The sequence below is a fragment of the Carcharodon carcharias genome, chromosome 4 (genome assembly GCF_017639515.1).
Source record: "Carcharodon carcharias isolate sCarCar2 chromosome 4, sCarCar2.pri, whole genome shotgun sequence".
NCBI lineage: Eukaryota > Metazoa > Chordata > Chondrichthyes > Lamniformes > Lamnidae > Carcharodon > Carcharodon carcharias.
Window position 1 is genome coordinate 152,691,000 of NC_054470.1, and position 20,923 is coordinate 152,711,922.

Sequence of the window (20,923 nt, forward strand, 5' to 3'; positions counted from 1 at the left end):
CCAGTCTATATTTAGCTTTATAACCTTCAATCCAATTAGCAGACATTTAGCCAGCTTCTCTGTTTAAAGGAGTCGATCAACACAAGAACATTAGCACTGCGATGAAGAGCAGTCAAGAAGGTGGAAAGGTGGACTTTTTGATTGAGTTTTGCTTGAAGATTGATAATTTTGTGCTTTTGTCCCCACTAGTTCTCATTCACATCCCAAGTTAAATTGCCTCTTTACTTTCACATTATTTATATCTCAGCATTTTCAAGCTCCAGATCATGCCTACTCAATCTTCTTTACTCAAATGAAAGCATGTTTAGCTCCAAGAGACGTTCTTCTTAAATGGTCTAATCTATACAGATAACCAAAGGCAAGTGAAAGCTTGTCAAGCAGAGAATGCAATAACAACTTCCATTTTTATAGCATTGTTAAAAACATTCAGAGGAGCATTATCAAATAACATTTGACATTGAGCCATATAAGGAGACATTAGGGCATGTGAAATAAGTAAGTATTATGGAGCACTTTAAAGGAAGAAAAAAAGACGTAGAGAGGAGAAAGGTTTAGGGAGAAAATTCCAGAGCACAGGGCCTAGGCAGCTGAATTTACAGCTGCATTTACAGCTGCCTATGGTGCAACAGTTAAAATGGGGGGTGCACAAGAGGTCAACTTTGGAGGAATTTGGAAATCTCAGTTGGGCTGCAAGAGGTTACAGAAATAAGGGGGTCTGGGGCAATGAAGAGATTTGAAAACAAGGATGAGAATTTAAAAATCAAGCTGTTGCTAGTTATGATTGAAATCAATAAGGCAAGTGATAGCGACTTACAAAAATTAGTTTTGTATCCATATATTAGCACAGCATCCAAATTCAAACTGTATTTACAACATATTTCATAACTTTAAATTTATTTTTTGTTCTTTCACTGGACATGGGCCGGACAACATTTTTATTGCCCATCCCTAATTGCTCGAGAAGGTAGCGGTGAGCTGCCTTCTTGAACGGCTGCAGTCAATGTATATACGAACATGTGAATGTGCGAATTAGGAGGAGTAGGTCACTCGGCCCTTCGAGCCTGCTCCATCATTCAGTAAGATCATGGCTGACCCACTTGTTGGCTCAAATCCACATTCCTGCCTACACCTACCAAAGAGGTGTAATGTCATGGTGCTGTTAGGAAAGGGTGGGGGGATGGTGGGTATAGTTCTAAGATTTTGACCCAGACACAGTAAAGGAACAGCGACACAGTGCCAAGTCAGGATGGTGTGTGGCTTGGAGGGGAACTTGCAGGTGGTGGCGTTCCCATGCATCTGCTGCCCTTGCCCTTCTAGGTGGTAAAGATCATAGATTTGTGAGGTGCTGTTAAAGGAGCCTTGGTTATTTGCTGCAGTGCATCTTGTAGATGTTGCCACTGTGCATCAGTGATGGAGGGAGTGGATGTTGAAGGTGGTGGATGGGGTGCCAATCAAGTGGAGTGCTTTGTCCTGGAGGGTGTGGAGCTTCTTCGGTGTTGTCAAGCTGTACTCATCTAGGCAAGTGGGGAGTATTCCATCACACTCCTGACTTGTGCTTTTTAGATGATTAGGCTTTGGGTAGTCAGGAAGCAAGTTACCCTCCACAGAATTCCCAGCCTCTAACCTATTATTACATAAACATCTCAAAACCAATGAAAAGGGGTCAATAATTTTTTTGCAATGTTAATAATTTAGAAATGGGTCTGTATTTTGACAAGCAAGCTTATAGGTTTGCTCTTCAAATAGGAAAGAGATTTCAGCCTGTTAGCAGGATTGGGGCTGGTCTCAGCTGTAATGTGATTCAGTTCATGGGCTTTGGTGATATCGTTGACATTCTACATAAACTAGGTAAACTCTAATTTTTTTCATTCATTCACTGGATGTAGGCATCGCTGGCTAGGCCAACATTTTTTGCCCACCCCTAATAGTCCTTGAGAAGGTGGTGGTGACCCACTTTCTTGAACCACTGCAGTGTAGATATGCCCCCGGTGCTGCTGGGAAGGGAGTTCCAGGTTTTTAAACCCAGGGACAGTGAAGGAACAGCAATAAAGTTCCTCACATGATAGCTCACCCATTCCAGGTATTAGTCTAGTAAACCTTCTCTGAACTGCTTCCAACACATTTATATCTTTCCTTAAATAAGGAGACCAATACTGTACACAGTACTCCAGTTGTAGTCTCATCAATGCTCTTTATAACTGAAGCATAACCTCCCTACTTTTGTATTCAATTCCCCTCGTAATGAATGATAATATTCTATTCGCTTTCCTAATTACTTATTGCACCAGCATACTAGCCCTTTGTGATTCATGCACTAGGACCAGATGCCTTTACATCTCAGAACTGCTGGCCATTTAGATAATATGCTTTTTTTATTTTTTCCTGCCAAAATGGACAATTTCACATTTTCCCACGTTATACTCAATTTTCCAGATCTATGCCCACTCACTTAACCTATCTATATCCCTTGTAGCCTCCTTATGTCCTCTTCACATCTTACTTTCCTACCTATCTTTGTGTCATCAGTAAATTTAACAACCATACCTTCGACCCCTTTATCCAGGTCACTTACATAAATTGTAAAAAGTTGAGGCCCCAGCACTGATCCCTGTGGCACACCACTCATTACATCTTGCCAACCAGAAAAATACCCTTTTATGGCTAGCCTCTGCTTCCTGTTACCTAGCCAATCTTCTATCCATATCAATACATTACCCCCCTATACTATGAGCTTTTTTTATCACAACAACCTTTGATGTGGCACCTTTTCAAATGCCTTCTGAAAATCTAAGTACAGTACATCACCATTTCCCCTTTATCCACAGCATCTATTATTTCTTCAAAGAACTCCAATAAATTGGTTAAACATGATTTCCATTTAACAAAACCATGTTGACTCTGCCTGATTACCTTGAGCTTATCCAAGTGCCTTGCTACAATGTCTTTAATAATAGCTTCAATATTTTCCCTATGATGGATGTTAAGCCAAGTGGCCTGTGGTTTCCTGCTTTCTGTCTCCCTCCCTTTTTGAATTCCTACTAAGGTGTTACTCCTACAAAGGAATAAGCCTAACATCTGTCACATGGAAAATGCTAAAATCCATTAAGGAGGTTATGGCAGAGCACTTAGAAAATCTTAATTCAACCAGGTAGAATCAACAAGGTTTTGTGAAAGGGAAATCGTGTTTGACTAATTTATTAGAGTTCTTTGGGGAAGTAACAAAAACCTCGATAAAGGAGAACTTGTAGATGTGGTGTACCCAGAGTTCCAAAAGGCATTTGATAAGCTGCCACATCAAAAGATTACTACACAAAATAAGAGCTTGTGGTGTAGGCGGGAACATATTAGCATTGATACAGGGTTGGTTAGCTAACAGGAAGCAGAATTGCTCAATTTCGGGTTGGCGAGCTGTAACCAGTAGAGTGCCACAGTGATCAGCCTTGGGGCTGCAACTATTTACAATCTACATCAATGCCATGGATGAAGGGAAGGAATGTATAGTTGCTAAATTTACATGGCACAAAGATAGGTAGGAGCGTAGGCTGTGAAGAGGACATAAGGAGTCTCCAAAGGGATATAGACAGGTTAAGTGAGTGGGCAAAAAATTGGGAGATGGAGTACCGGGTGAGAAAATGTGAACTTGTCCACTTTGGCAGGATGAATAGAAAAGCGTTATGTTATTTAAATGGAGAAAGATTGCAGAACTCTGCAGTACAGAGGGACCTGGATATCCTAGTACACAAATCACAAAAAGTTGGTATGCAGGTACAGCAAGTGATTAGAAAGGCAAATTGTTGCCATTTATTGCAAGGGGAATCAAGTGTAAAAGTAGGCAAGCTTTTTACAGTGGTACAGGGTATTAGAGAGACTACATCTGCGGTAGCGTGTACAGTTTTGGTCTCTTTACTTAAGAGAGGATATAAATGCATTAGAAGCAGTTCAGAGAAGACTCACTCGACTGATTCCTGGGATGAAGAGGTTATGTTACGAGGACAGGTTGAACAGGTTGGGCCTGTTATCCATTGGAATTTAGAAGAATGAGAAGTGATCTTATTGAAACATATAAATTCCTGAGGGGTTTTGACAGGGTAGATGCCAAGAGGATGGTTTGCCTTGTCGGAGACACTAGAACTAAGGGACACAGTTTAAAAATAAAGGTTCTCCCATTTAAGACAGATGAGGAAAGATTTTCACTCAGCAGGTCATTACTATGTGAAATTCTCTTCCCCAGAGAGCAGTGGATGCAGGGTTACTGAATATTTTTAAGGCTGAGTTTGATTAATTTTTGATTAGATAAATTTCTGATTAACAAGGGAGTCAAAGGTTAAGGGGGGTGGGGGATGCTAGACAGGAAAGTAGAATTGAGGCCATAATCAGATCTGCCATGATCTTATCAAATGGTAAAGCAGGCTCGAGGAATCAAATGGCCTTCGCCTGCTCCTAATTCGTATGTCTGAATGCAAATCTAAACCTGCTCTACAACTATTGTCATTATTCTGTGGGAGATGACATTTCTAGCGACCTCAAGTTTCACAAGGCTTTTTGAGTTTCTAATCAGCATCTTCTCATTAAAAATCTCACAATCTAAGTGAAGCAGCCCTTTTTCAAAATGTATATGATCTACATCTCGCCATTTAAAGATCTGGCTTGTGTATCCTTTCAATCTTTTCTGCGATGCAATAACATTAGCACTGAGTCTCTCCTCATTAGTTAGAGAATCATGTCTAGAAACTTCCTCGTCCCTCTTCCAATGCAATGCATGTAGCACTTAAAATAATGGGGTCTTTACATGCTCTTCTAGAAGTTGATAGTTTTAGAATAGGACCTGTACAAAATTTAAGTATCAGTGAGTGAAGTATTAAGAAGTAAAACGTGATGCCAGGTCATATGCCTTAACTACAATCCTGGAACACTCATCAATTTGCATTTTCCTTATTTAAGCACAGTAACAGTACTGCAATGCTTATACCATCACTCTGGCTCCACAACGCCGAGAAATTTTTCTTGTTGGGAGCTTGGGGTGGGAGATGGGGCGTCATTAATCATACAGGGCACTTTCCTCGCAGGATTCCCATTATCAGTAGAGAATTGCTGAGACCTAAGAGTGGAATGGAGTAATATTGCAGCATGGAGAGTGAATATTAAGGGGTCTTAAAGGGCTTAGATGAAGGAAGGAGATGCAACATTCATTGACCTTATTGGGACCTTCAGAGTTAGGGCCATTTACAGGATTTTTTTAAAAAATATTTGTTCATGGGATGTGGCATCACTGGCATTGCCATTCCTAATTGCCCTCAAGGTGATGCTGCATTGCCTTCTTGAATCACTGCAGTCCATCTGGTGTAAGTACACTTAGTGCTGTTAAGAGAGGAGTTCCAGGATCTTGACCTAGCGAGTGTGCAGGAATGATACATTTCCAACTTAGGGTCATGTGTAACTTGCAAATGGTGATGTTACCATGCACCTGCTGCACACGTTCTAGGTGCGAAAGGTCGTGGGTTTAGAAGGTGCTGTAGAATATGCCTTGGCAAGCAGATGGCACACACTGCTGTCACTGTGCATCGGTGGTGGAAGGAATGCAATATCCTCAATAATGTTAAGCTCCTTGGGTGTTGCTGGAGCTGCACTCAAGTGGAGAGTATTCCACATACTCCTGCCTTGAGCGTTGTAGATGGTGGACAGGCCTTGGGGAGCCAGGAGGTGAGTCACTTGCTACAGAATACCCAGCCTCTAACCTTCTCATATAGGCATGGTATTTATGTGGCTAGTCCAGTTAAGTTTCTGGTCAATGGTGGCCAGTAGGGTGCTGATGGTGGGAAATTCAACCATGGTAATGCCATTCAAGGGGAGATGGTTAGATTCTCTCTTGCTGGTCTTTGCCTGGCACTTCTTTGGCATAAATGTTACTTGCCGCTTACCTGTTCAAGCCTGAATGTTGTTCAGGTCTTGCTGCATGCAGGAATGGACTGCTTCAATACCTGAGAAGTTACAAATGGAACAGAATACTGTGCAATAATCAGCAAACATCCCCAGTCCTGACCTTATGATGGAAGGAAGGCCATTGCTGAAGTAGCTGAGGATGGTTGGGCCTAGGGCATAGCCCTGAGGAACTCCTGCAACAATGTCCTGGGACTGACATGCTTGGACTTGAACAGCCACAACCATCTTCCTTTATGTTAATTTTGATTCCAACCAGTGGAGATTTTCTCAGCCCATCACACCTGGTTCTCATTGACTTGAATTTTGCCACACCTGCTTCATGCCACACTCGGTCAAATGCTGCCTTAAATTTACGGGCAGTTGCTTACCCTCCACCTTCTCTGGAATTCGGGTCTTTTGTCCATGTTTGCACCAAATGAGGTCAGGAGTCAAGTGGCTGTGGTGGAATCCAAACTGAGCATGAGTGAGCAGGTTATTGCTGTGTAAGGGCTGTCATTGATAGCACTGCCATTGACATCGGCCATCACTTTACCGATGACTGAGAGTGGACTGGTGGGGCAATAATTGTCCGGGTTGGATTTGTCCTGCTTTTTGCAGGCAAGACATACCTGGGCAATTAACCACACTGTTGCCCAGTGATGCCAGAATTGTAGCTATACTGGGACACCTTGACTAGGCGCACATCTAGTTCTGGAGCACAAGTCTTTTGTACTACAACTAGGATGCTGTCAGGACCCATACCTTCATCTGTATCCACTGCATTCAGCTATTTCTTGGTTTCACCTGGTGTGAATCAAATTGACCAAAGACTGTCAAAGGTCCTCGGGGGAGGCAGAGATTGATCATCCACTCGGCACTTCTGGCTGAAGACAGTTGCAAATGTTTCAGCCTTATCTTTTGCACTCGTGCTGGGCTCCCCCATCATTGAGGATGGGATATTTGTGAAGTCACCTCATCTGTTTAACTGTCCACCACCATTCGTGACCAGATATGGCAGGACTGCAAAGCTTTGATCTGATCAGTTGGTTATGGGATCGCTTGGTTTTGTCTATTGCTTGCTGCTTCCACTGTTTAGCACGCTTGTAATCCTGTGTTGTAGCTTCACTAGGCTGCCACCTGATTTTCAGGTATATTTAATTCTATTCCTGGTGTGCTCTCTAGCACTCCTTCAACCCAGGTTGATGACCTGGCTTGATGGTAATGGTAGAGTGAGGAATTTGCCAGGCTACGAGGTTACAGATTATCAATGAATACTATTCTCCTGCTGCGGATCACCCATAGCAACTCATGGATGTCTAGTTTTGAGCTGCTGAATTTGTTCTGAATCTGTCCCACTCCTCATGGTGCTAGTGCCACACAACACAATGGAGGGTAACCTCAATGTTAAGATGGGACTTCATCTCCACAAGGAGTGTGCAATGGTGTAAAACTGTCATGGACAGCTGCATCTATGACAGGTGGATTGGTGAGGACAACATCAAGTAGGTTTTTCCCTCTTCTTGGTTTTCTCACCACCTGCTGCAGGCCCAGCCTGGCAGATATGTCCTTCAGGACTCAGCCAACCCGGTCAGTGGTGGTGGTATTAAGCCACTCTTGCTGATGGACATTGAGGTTCCCAACCTAGAGTACATTCTGTGCCCTTGCTACCTTCAGTGCCTCCTCCAAGTGGTATTCAACAAAGAGGAGTACTGGTCCAGCAGCTGAGGCAGGGTCGTAAGTAGCAATCAGCAGCAGGCTTCCTTGCCCATGTTTGACCTGTTAAGATTTCATGGGGACTCATGTTAATGTCAAGGACTCCAGGGCCACTCCCTCAAGTGTATACCACTGTAACAATACCTCTGTTGGGTTTTTGACGACAATCGGTAGTTTCACAGTCACTATTACTGATACTAGCTTATTCTTTTATTTCCACATTTATTTACTCAATCGAATTTAAATTCCTGTAGCTTTCTTGGTGGGATCTGAACTCATGGACTGGATTTTAACAGCCCTCTGGGGCAGGTTGGGAGGCAGAGGAGAGAGTTAAATGGCAAGGGGAGGCAGAGGTGGTGCACCCATCATCCTGCTGCCATGCCACCTTGCCGGCGACAGGAAAGGTGGCAAGCTGCCTTCCCACCCAGAGGCCAGTTAAGCCACTTAAGTGGTCAATTAAAGGCCTCTTTCTGCCACTGCTGACATCTTACCATCATTCATTACCCATCCCTAGTTTCCCTTAAGAAGGTGATGGCCTTCTTGAACCGCTGCATGTTGGGACTTCCTGGTGAATCGTGGCAGCCTCCCGCCCACCTTTCTTGAGTAGGGAAGAAACATTCATTATTTTCTAATTTGATGGGACCTTTCCAGAATCTAGGCAATTTTGGAAAATTAAAACCAATGCATCTACTATCTCAGCAGCCATTTCTTAAAGGCTCTAGGATGAAGTCCATCAGAACCTAATAATTTTCTCAGTACCCTTTCTCTGGTGATTGTAATTGTTTTAAGTTCCTCCCTCCCTCTGCCTCCTGATTCACAATTATTTCTGAGGTGTTACTTGCAACCACTATGCTGAAGACAGACGCAAAATATCTGTTCATTTCATTCTCCATTTCCTTATTTTGCATTATTAGTTTCCTATTCTCAATCTCCACAGGACCAACGCTCACTTCACTTACTCATTCCCTTTTTAAATACCTGTAGAAACTCTTGCTAGCTGCTTTTATATTTCTAGCTAGCTTTCTCTCGTACTCTAACTTTTCCCCACTTATTAACTTTTTAGTGGTGTTTTGCTGTTCTTTATATTGTCAAATCTTCTGAGCTGCCACGTACCTTTGTGGAATTAGACACTTTTTCTTTCAATTTGTTACTACCTTTAACTTCCTTAATTAGACACCAACGGTGCATCATTCTCTTAGAGTCTTCCTTTCTCATTGGAATGCATCTTTTCTGGGTATTCTGATATCTACATCTTTACTGACCTATCCCTTAACCTAATTTCCTAGTTCACTTTAGCCAGCTCTGTCTTCATACCCTCGTAATTGCCCTTATTTAATTATATAACACTAGGCTTAGAACCACTCCTCTCTCTCCCTCAAACTGAGAATGTGAAATTGAAGCATAGTGTGAACACTGCTACCTTGGGGTGCCTTCACCATGAGGTCATTAATTAATTATACTCTATTCCTTTATTGCTAAAGGAATAGAGTATAAAAATAGGGAAGTGTTGTTGCAACTGTACAAGGCATTGGTGAGACTGCACCTGGAGTACTGTGCACAGTTTTGGTCCCCTTATTTGAGGAAGGATATAGTTGCATTGGAGGCTGTTCAGAGGAGGTTCACTAGATTGATTCCAGAAATGCGGGGCTTGTCTTTTAAGGACAGAGTGAGCAGTTTAGGCCTATACTCGCTAGAGTTTAGAAGAACAAGAGGAGATCTAATTGAGGTATATAAGATGCTAAACGGGATAGACAAAGTAGACGTGGAAAGGATGTTTCCCCTTCTAGGGCATTCTAGAATGAGAGGCCATAGTTTTAGGCTAAGGGGTGGCAGATTTAAATCAGAGATGAGGAGGGTTTACTTTTCTCAAAGGGTTGTGAATCTGTGAAATTCACTACCCCAGAGTGCAGTGGATGCAGGGACATTGAATAAATTTGAGGAGGAGATAGATGGATTTTTAATTAGTAATGGGTTGAAGGGTTATGGGGAGAGGGCGGGAAATTGGAGTTGAGGCCAAAATGAGATCAGCCATGATCGTAATGAATGGCGGGGCAGGCTGAATTGCCTACTCCTGCTCCTAGTTCTGTTCTTAAGCCTGTCTCATTGCACATTGCCAGATCTAGTATAAAATCGCCCATGATTATAACCGCATCTTTCTCACAATCCCCATTATTTCTTGCTGTATACCCCGTCCCAGAGTGTGGTTATTTTTAGGGAGCCATTCCCACAGTGACTTCTTACCTATAATATTTCTCATCTCTACCCGAACTGATTCGACATCTTGATTTCCAGAATGAAGGTCATCTCTCTCTCTATTGTGCCAATGGCATCCTTAATTAACAGAGCTACCCCTCTACTTTTTCCTAGCGTCCTGTCCTTCCTAAATGTCATATACCTTTTTCAAGGTCCCAGTCTTTGTCATCCTGCAGCCATGTCTCTGTAATGGCTATCAAATCATACATATTTATTTTGATTTATGCTGTCAATTCATCTGTTTTGTTACAAATGATATGTGCATTCAGGTACAGAGCGTTTAGTTCTGCCGTTTTACTGTTTTTGTAAATTCTGGCCTTATCTGCTGAGGCATTCTTAGGTTTGTACACTCTGTCGCTTTCTGCCATCATTTCCCTTATTCCTGTATTGCTATCTTGCATCATCTTCCCTGTTTAATTTATCACATCTCCCCAAACTTGATCCCTCAACCCACTATTTAGTTTAAAGTCCTCTCTATCACCCTCGTTCTATGACTTGCCAGAACACTTGTCCCAGCACAGTTCAGATGAAGCTTATCCCGACGGTACAGCTCGCACTTTCCCCAGTACTGGTGCCAGTACCTGAGGAATCAAAACCTATTTCTTCCACACCATTCTTTGAGCCATGCATTTAACTCTCTAATCTGACTTATCCTTTGCCAATTGGCTCATGGCTCAGGTTATAATTCAGAGATTATTAATTCCCTATTCTAGCTCTCTAGAGGACCAATGCTCACTTTACTTACTCGTTTCCTTTTTAAATATCTGTAGAAACTCTTACTCCAGAGATTATTACCTTTGAGATTTCGCTCTTTAATTTGGCCCCTAGCTGCTCATACTGCCTCAGCAGAACCGCTTTCCGAGTTCTACCTACGTCATTGGTACCTATGTGAACACAATCACTGGATCCTCCTCCTCCCACTACAAGTTCCCCTGCAACCCAAAGCAAATGTTCCGAACCCTGGCACTGGGCAGGCAACATAGCTATCTAGACTCCCGCTCTCAGCTGAAGAGAACCGTGTCTATCCCCCAAACAAACTGTCTCCAGCTACCACTACATTCCTATTAACTCACCCCACTTGAATGGCTTCCTGTACATTATGCAATGATTAGTTTGCTCATCCCCCCTGCAGCCACCACTTTCATCCATACACTGCTAGAACTTTGAACCTGTTGGACAATTGCAAAGGTGGAGGCACCTCCACTTCTACCTTCTGGGTCCCCATACCTGCCTTACCCTCAGTCACACTCTGTCTCTGATCACAGAACAAATTAGAAGATCTTATCCTAAAGGGTGTGACTGGTACAAAGTGTCCAGGTAACTTTCCCCCTCCCTGATGCATTGCACTGTCTGCAGCTCAGCCTCCAGCTCAATGACTCTGAGCCATAGCTCCTCAAGCCACAGACTCCTGCAGACATGTTTGTCCTGGAACACGCTGGAGACATTCCATGTTCTACAGTCACAACACATCACCTGCCCTGCCATCTTTATTATGTGTTAATTAATTTATTTTACTTAATTAATTTATAATTAATAAACATTGCTACTCCCAATAACCTTTACTACTGTTAGTAAACTTTACTGCAACAAATAAAACCTTACAATTACTAACAAATTACATGGATTTTTTTGAAGATAACTGAACAAAATATTCACCAACCTTGATCTGAAAACTTATCAGTTTTCCTATAACATCACACTTTGATTTCTGCCAGAACACAGCCACTCCACTCTGGAGCCACAGACTGGACTGGGTGAAATGCCTCTTCTGGTGCTGCTGGCTGCCTCTGGGTCCTCTTTTTGCCCACCCTTCTAGCTGGTGGTTACTGCCTCTGGGTCCTCTTTTTGCCCACCCTTCTAGCTGGTGGTTACTGCCTCTGGGCCCTCTTTTTGCCCACCCTTCTAGCTGGTGGTTACTGCCTCTGGGTCCTCTTTTTTACCCGCTCTTCTTCCAGGTACAGTCCCAGCAGTGGCCATTGCTCCCAGAGGCCCTGCTAAGGCTGCTGAGCTGCCAGCTCAGTGACTGGCTAGCAACCCCAGTGATCGTTCAAGCAACTCCCAGGGGCGGGCAATTGTCTTGATATTTTTGGCTGCTGCTGAAAAGTTGTGGTCCTGGATCCCGCAGGCCGCTGAAGCAGGGGTGGTAACCCCGCTTTCAGGCCCATTAAGGGGACCCCCAACGCCAGTACAAAAATGAACCCCAAGTCTCTGGGGCTCCAGGGCTTTAACCTAAGCATTTCTGAATTACTGGGCTAGTAACATTACCACTATGTTATCATGCCAATCATTAGAGCATGACTCCTCTCAAACATGCTACTTGTGCACACCTGTCCTGGGAGCACTTGCTGCTGACACTAGGATCAAAAGCCAAAGCAGTTCCATTCCTAGACCATTAGGTGTAGATAAACACAAAACTCATTGAAAGCATTTTTGGGCAGTTAAATTAATACAGCCAAAATACATAGGATATACGGGACAGAAACAGGCTATTCGACCCAACCAGTCCATGCCAGCTAACTAAACACTTATAACCTAACAAATCAAACAAACAGATCTCCGACATACTTTTTTTTAAAAAAGCAGTATGTAGAAATACAATAGCTATTAACAATTAACATTGGAAAACCATTTCTGCTGTCATCACTGTTAGCTTGTAATCCAAAATTCACAAATTAAACCAAAATTCTATAATAATTTAATCCTGTTGTTGAACTCACTGCATCATGACTAGAATGGTACTTCTGTTCTATTAGTTGCCTCCTTGGCAATATCATAAGCAATGGCATTCATCAACAAGCAGCTAAATAGCTAGACACTGACTAACCAACATGGGCAATATCCTGGTTAAATATTCTCTATCGCCCATAGGTTAATTACTTGTATGTGCCTGCTATAACCATAGGACCAACCCTACAGAACAGGCCAACAATAAAAGATGCAAAACACAGCTGCTTGCGTGATGGATCAGCAGTAGCCTTGGCAAAGACTTGATAGCAGGCCACTTACACAGATTTCTCACAATACCATGAGGGTGGGGAAACTGGGTCAAATTAATAAATAATGAGAGAAAATACTTCACCCTGTTCCCAGTTTGCATATTAAAAAAAAAACTATGAATAGATTATGCCATTTTGTCATGTTACATGTACAAGGATTCATACACATGACAAATGCAATGCTCAAATGGAGTCAATTGGTATAAAATTAAAAATTATCCATTCATAAAGATGATTCACATAAACAACACTAGTTTCCCAGCAACAGTGCTGAAGGATCTACGTGAAGCCACTTCTTGATAAGGTCTCCTGATGTTTTTCCATTTGGTAATTTGCTCACACCGGTTCCACACACCAGGATCAGTGTGGAGCTGTGTTTTTGCAATGAAATGTATTTTTTAAGCTTCTGGGTTTTTTTTTAAATCATATGAGAAAAAGCAAATCAAAAACATATGGAATGAATGGGCAACGATACAGAAAATGTGGCAGACAGCCAGAGATAAACAACTTCTAGAAAGACAACAACTGCCAATCTAAGTAATGTAGTGCAAGTTTAGACCAGGGCTTTTGCGATATTTTCCAAAACTGCCCAGACTTTGTTAAAGTTCTGGATGTTAAAAAGTAGCTGTCGAATTCAATTCCATTCTTCCAATTTTTTTTATTCCTCCACGGGATATGAGGTCTGCATTTGTTGCTCATCCCTAATTGCCCTTGAGAAGGTGATGCTGAGCTGCCTTCTTGAACCTTTGCAGTCTATGTGGTGTAGGTACACCCACAGTACTGTTAGGAAGGGAGTTCCAGGATTTTGACCCAGCAACAGTGAAGGAACAGCAAAATATTTCCAAGTCAGGATGCTGTGTGGATTGGAGGTGAACATGTACATGGTGGTGTTCCCATGCATCTGCTGTCCTGGTGGTAGAGGTCACAGGTTTGATAGTGCTGTCAAAGAAGGTTTGACAAGCTCCTGGAGTGCATCTTGTAGGTCATATACACTGTTGCCACTGTACGTCAGTGGCGGAGAGAATGAATGTTGAAGGTGGTGGATGTGATGCCAATCAAGCTGGCTGCTTTGTCCTGGATGGTACTGAGCTACTTGAGAGCTGCTGGAGATGCACTCATCCAGGCAAGTGGAGAGTATTCCATCACACCTCTGACCTGTGCCTTGTAGATAGTAGACAGACTTTGGGCAGTTAGGAAGTAAGTTACAGGCTGCAGAGCTTCCAGCCTCTGACCTGCTCTTGTAGCCATAGTATTTATATGGCTAGTCCAGCTCAGTTTCTGTCAATGGTCACCCCCAAGGATGTTGATGGTGGGGGGATTCAGGGATGGTAATGCCATTGAATGTTAAGGGGAGATGGTTAGATTCCCTCCTACTGGTGATAGCATTGTCTTGCACTTGTGTGGCACAAATGTTATTTACCACTTATCAGCCCAAGCCTGAATGTTGTCCAGGCGTTGTTGAATTTAGATCCAGACTGCTTCAGTATCTGAGGAGTTGCAAATGGAACTGAACACTGTGCAATCATCAGCGAACATCCCCACTTCTGACCTTATGATGGAGAGAAGATCATTGATGAAACAGCTGAAGATGGTTGCTCCCAAGAGGATTTTCTGCTACAATGTCCTGGGGTTGAGAGGATTGGTTCCAATGACCACAACCATCTTCCTTTGTGCTAGGTATGATTGCAACCAGTTGATTTCAATTTTGCAAGGGCTTCTGAAGCTAAACTTGGTCAAATGCTGCCTTGAGGTTAAGGGCAGTCACTCTCACCTCACTTCTCAAATTCACCCCTGGTGTCCTGGTCAATATTTATCCCTCAGTCACTAAACAAAAATGACCTGGTTACTATCACATTGCCGCATTTCCTACATTATGACAGTGACCATACTCCAAAAGTACTTCATATGCCATAATATTGTATGGAGGCAGTGGCCCTGCACCACCACTGCCAGCCAGCCCACCCCCCCACACCACCACCACCACCACCGAGCTGAAAGGTTGGAAGTGGTTGCCTTGACTTGGCATGGTTGCCCTACAGCAATTTAACAACCATCAGGGCATTAATTGACTCAGAGAAAGACTTTTGCCCTATCTTGGATTAAGTCCCGCCTCCAAGAGCTGTCGGCTAATCAGATGGCCAGCAGCTCTCTAGTCCCATTAGTGCCACCATTAGACCGGTAGCCACTACTGAGGCTACAAGGAGTCCCCAACCACGATCATCACTGGAGCTGGCTCAAAAGGCAAGTTGGGTCTTCCACCAGCGCCAATTTGGCCACAGCAAAGGGAGTGGGGGTGCTGGAGAACCGGAAGCATTGCTGGGAGCCATCAGGCAAAGGGTGCCCAAACAGGAGGAAACCAACCCCCCACCCCCACAAACCTCAAACGGCCATGAGGTGAAACCTGGCCTCACCACGTAGCATGTGGTCACCTCCCCACCACTGGTAAAAAAACCAGCAGCAGGAAGAAGCATTAATGGTTGCCATCATGGCACCCACTTCTCTCATCCACCCCACCCCCCCACCTCCCTGCATGTGCTTCAATGGGTGAGGGGGGGTGCATAAATTTCCACCCATAGGCTATGAAGCACTTAGACATTCTAAAGTCATGAGGGATGCAATATAAATAGCAGTTTCTTTATTTATTTCCCTCCTCTTCTAAAGTTAAAAGTACCATATTTGTGTCCAGCATTAGGAGCAGTTCAGAGAAGGTTTACTAATCCGATACCAGGGATAGGCAGGCTGTCTTATGAGGAAAGGCTGGACAGACTAGGCTTGTATCCGCTGGAGTTTAGAAAAGAGGCAAATTGATTGAAACATATGAGATCCTGAGGGGTCTTGACAGGGTGGATGTAGAGAGGATGTTTCTTCGTGGGAGAAACTAGAACTAGGGGTTACTGCTCAAAAATAAGGCAAAGACGAGAATCAATTTTTTCTCTCAAAGGGTAGTGAGTCTTTGGAACTCTGTTCCTCAAAAGGTGGTGGAAGCAGAGTCTTTGAATATTTCCAAGGCAGAGGTAGATAGATTCTTGATAATACAAGGAGTGAAAGGTTATTGGGGTAGACAGGAGGCTACAGTCAGATCAGCCATGATCATATTGAATGGCGCAGCAGGCTCGAAATGCCAAGTAGCCTACTCCTGCTCCTAACTCATGTGTACAATTCACATGTAAACCTAGACAGCAATTCAACTATGGAAGCATCACAGCCCTACCTGATGTCCATACATAAATATGCTGACAGTTTTAATCAGGAGTTCGGTCGTGTCAAGAAGATATAATAAGTGTCTCTAATGTTATTGGAAATTATTTTAAAACAGTTTAGTGGTGTGTGTGTGTGTGTCTTAATTGGATTAAAGCCAGCTGATCTAGAGGCTTTGATGTATAGAAGAGAAGTAGGTTTGAAATGTTAATTAGGCAAGCATGGGGGAAATTTGCATTTTTTTCTTTAAACAAACTAGTGTAGCTTGGATTCAAAGAGAGAGAATGAAATATTATACCTAACCAGGTGAAGCTCAGAAACAGTGTGCTTGTTTATTTTTCACAAGGATTACTAATAAAGTGGGTATTATGAAAGGGTCTATTAGAAGAGGTAAGGTTCAAAAGACATAATGATACCATGAAAATTTGCATTCAAAGATGAAAATATGTATACAGCAAGAGAAGGCTGTTGGTAAAAAGGAGAGGGATTCTAAGATCTAAAGCCTCCAGTCTGTAAGCCTCAAGCCATTGTCTGCAAGGACCCAGAGCGGAAAGAAACTCATTTTGAATTCGACTGTCCAGGGGTCTGTTTAAATCAGTATGTTTTACTGTTGCCTTAACAGAGATGTAACTAGGAATCAGATTAATTAGGGGTTTTTTGCAGTTATTATAATGGTAATTTTGTAGACATATGTATGTGCTTACAATCTTTATATTAATAAATGTTTAATTTAAATACAAAAAAACCCTCTTGTGATTCTGGCGGTCTTATTACTGCTGAATTCAAGGCCTGAATTTCAAAACATGCAAATTGTAAAGTTGGTTATGACAGTTGTTTCAAGTTTCCCTCTGGGATTTGAACAGCTCAGCATTTATCATTGGCTGTGTCATAATAGGAGTTCTGTGCAATATTCACCCTCAAAATCCAACATTCTTTCCTCTTGTGCAGCTGTTCTGTTAGTGTTCCCTTTTTACTACTGACTGACTGCCATCCTTCTGGTGAACTTTTCAATTTTCCCACAAAGCATTCTAATCAGCAGCTGAGCAATGCTGAAGAGCTGCAAAACCCATTTTGCTTTGGTTCTTAAACCAAAACCAGCAAAGAAAAAGAAATAAAAATGGGGGCAGAGATTGCGGTCTGAAATTGTTGACCTCAATGTTGGGTTTGGAAGGCGTGGAAGGTGTCTAATCGAAAGGTGAGATGTTACTCCTCAAGCTCAGGTTGAGCTTCATTGGAACAGTGTAGGAGGCCAAGGACAGAGATGCCAGGCTGTGACAAAATACAAAAAAGTGTTCACAAACATGTGTGTAACTGGCAAATGGGTTGCAATGGATATTATGCATGAGGTAATACACTTTGATTAAGAGGCCACAAACACCTTGGAAAATAAGTCTAAATGGGAGCAAAGGAATTTAGAGGCACAAATTTATAAATTATTAATAGTTGCAAAGCAACTTAACAAAACCATTCTAAAAAAAAATGCAAACAAACCACCAGGGTTATTTCTAGAGGAACAGAATTGAAAAGTAGAAAGTAGTGAGAATACTGAACTCGCTAGTACACAGTAGTTGAGATGAATTAAGGGGAAGCTAGATGCACATATGAAGGCAAAAGAATAGAAGGATATGTTGATAGGATGAGATGAAGTAGCATTGGGAGGAGGCTCGTGAGGAGCATAAACACCAGCGCAGAGCATTTGGAGCAAATGGTCTGTTTTGTGCTATAAATTCTGTGTAATATTGTCTCAGTCAAACTCATTCAATAAAATCAGTTACACCAAGATTCAGTGTCTTTATGACAAAGGAAAATGTAGGTTTTTTGAAAGAAAAAATAATTGGTCTTTAAACTCTGACAATAGCCTTTGCAGAAACCTTTGTACTCCTCCTCTTAAACTGCGCAGTTTGTATCCTAGAACATGTTTGTCAGCAATTGGATAAGCTACCAGAACATTCAGACAAATTTTGAAATTAATTTTGAATTTCTTTGTAGAAATGAATGAAAATCACATGAGCTTGTTTTGTAAGCAACAGGTAGCTGCAATGAAAGAATAAAACATTCAAAAACACTATGACGCACACCATGGTGAGGAATATAGTAAGTGCGCAGGAAGGATATATAAATTTTCTAAATTAGCACCATTGTTTAAACAGCAACAATCGCCAAAAGGAGAAATAAGGCTCTTTAATTCTCATCATGTCAGTGAAGTTGTTGTTAAGGTGTGATTAGTGATTATCCACCAAATATTAAATCATGGCGTTAAATCACCTCTCGGAAGGAGAAATTTTGAAGAACTGCACTTTAAATCCTCCAGAATTAGTGGGAAAATTCAAGCCTGCAACGGAGCCTGATCCCAAGCGTCATCCAAAACTGGGCCTTAGGCCTCATTATAATGGAGGTGAACTGCACTGCATATCTTGCCTCAAAAGGCAGCCTCTCCCAACACCAGGATCGAGTTAAAAGCAAAATACTGCGGATGCTGGAAATCTGAAATAAAAACAGAAAATGCTGAAAAAATTCAGGTCAGGCAGCATCTGTGGAGAGAAAAACAAAGTTAACGTTTCGACTCTGTATGACCTGCCATACAGACTTGAAACATTAGCTCTGTTTCTCTCTCCACGGCTGCTGCCAGACCTGCTGAGATTTTTCAGCATTTTCTGTTTTTATACCAGGATCAAGTTGAAGTTTTGCTGCGTCGCTGCTAAGTCTGGGAAGGTGGGTGGAAGAAAATACAAGAGGGCTAATTGCCAGGCGGCAACAGCCCACGCTACTGCTGTGGAGACACCCATTCCCCACCATTTCTTCAGCAGCCTCTAGTGATCCCTGTAGGGCTGCTGGTTAGGCCCTAGTAGAACTGGAAAATCTAGTCAGAGATTGCACAGTGCATTTTCCAGGAACAAATGCAGAACCCTTCTTTGCATCTATAAAATAATCCAAAGCTGATTTTAAGCAGCTGCCAAGGACATCTAAAAACCAGTGGGGATCAATATGGCAGAAACCATGCCAATATCTCAGATTAGATGCAGGTACCTCGCATCTAAATATTTTACACAAAGAACAGGCGCAATACACACAGATTCTTAGCTCCAAATATCCAAATAACTTTTGCTGAATGTGGCCCTCACCAAGTGCTGGTGTGTCAGGTCAGGCCCAGCCCGCCCCGCCCCGCCATATAAAATGAGTTTGGCTCCCCTATTTTAGAATGTGTGTGGGCTGGCCATCTAAAAGAAACATTGTCTTATTCAAATGTCCAGTGCCCCTTTCATAACAGTCAACCTGCTCATGTGTCAGATGTACCTTGAAGCAGTGATGCTCGCCAAAAGCTTTTCTGTGTTCTCAGACAACTCCACCGGGAGCAGAATTTCAACTGGCTGTAGACATAAGATCCGACTTTCCAGCTCAACTCTGGATTTACAGTCATGGAAACAATCAAAAACCACATCACCAGTGTTGGGTTGGACTGCCTGTGAAATACAATAGCAAAAATCAAAATTAAGGAAATTCTACATCCAAACAAAAGTGCAAATTTTCTGGAAATCCAGATGGATTTTTTCCCCCCAAAATGCAGTTAATCCTTGTTTTGTGTTTTCTTTCAAACGCATTGATGGACCAGACCAATGCAGGTGCCCCAGTGAGTTTTTTTTGTAACTGATAATTAAAATAGTTAACAAGAGATGGCCCACTAGCCAAGATGCTGAACTACAGTTCAGCAATAAGGATATAAGAAATAGGAGCAGCAGGCCTTGCAGCCGCTTGAGCCTCCTCTGTCTTTCAATAAGATCATGACTGATTTGATCTTGGCCTCAAGTCCACTTTCGTGCCTGTTCCCATAACCCTCGACTCTTATAAAGTTCATGAATCTGTGCCCCTAGTTCTAGATTCCCCAAAGAGGAAAAACATCCTCTCCGCATCTACGCTTCAAGTCCCCTCAGAATCTTATATGTTTCAATAAGATCACATCTTATTCTTTTAAACTTCAATGAATATAGAACCAACATGCTCAACCTTTCCTCATAAGACAACTCCTTCTTCCCAAGAGTCAGCCGAGTGAACCTTCTCTGAACTGCCTCCAATGCAAGTAAATCCCTCCTTACAAATTCAAGATGAGGTTCTTTTCACTTTGGTTCCTATGGAGACAGTTGGAGGCTTATAGCTGCTTCTGATCTCACATTGCCTCTGCTCTACACACACAAAACTTAAGTTATACCTAGCACTGCTCACTGAACGTAAATTCTCATTGTATCACCAGCCCCTTTGAACTCCAACTTTTCACAATAAAACCCCTTTCATAGTACCAATATATAAACATATTGCTTGGTATCTGCCAGCTAGGTGGTAGTTTGCACCCCACTTCTTGAATGCTCTATTCAAAAAATGCAAATACACTCTCTCTCTCTTACATATCAAAACTAGTACAAATCAAAGTACCCAGACTAGCTGTCTTTAATCCATTTAAGACACACCCAGAGACTAAATCTCTATTTTAAAAGAAAAATATTTTCCAATAATATTATATACACTAATAGCTTCACGGCAGGTAACATCACATTTTCCTACTTTATTCTCTGTCTGCCAAATTTTGCCCACTTATCTAATCTGTCTATTTCCTTTTGCAGACTTTCTGTATCCTCCTCACAACTTGCCTTCCTACCTATTTTTGTACTGTATAATGACCGGGGTGGGAAGAGTGCACATGTGATCCAGCCCTCAGCCCCACTACTCTGCCAGCTGTACCAATATTTAAAAGTTTAATTTTCTCACCAAAATAGCCAATGGTCTTGGTTTCCTGATAATTAGCCAATCCTCTATCCATGCTAATGCACTACCCTCCAATACCATGAGTTCTT

General features: G+C 42.4%; 1 protein-coding gene across 3 annotated transcripts in view; it reads right to left on the minus strand.

Moving 5' to 3' along the window:
• The window catches only part of msh3 (mutS homolog 3 (E. coli)), a 341,409-nt gene that overhangs the window by 273,860 nt on the left and 46,626 nt on the right, over nucleotides 1-20,923 (minus strand). For all 3 annotated transcript variants that reach the window (XM_041186817.1, XM_041186818.1, XM_041186819.1), the window contains exon 8: nucleotides 19,374-19,540. In XM_041186817.1, coding sequence (XP_041042751.1) covers nucleotides 19,374-19,540 — 167 coding nt within the window. The remainder of the gene's footprint in view (nucleotides 1-19,373; nucleotides 19,541-20,923) is intronic.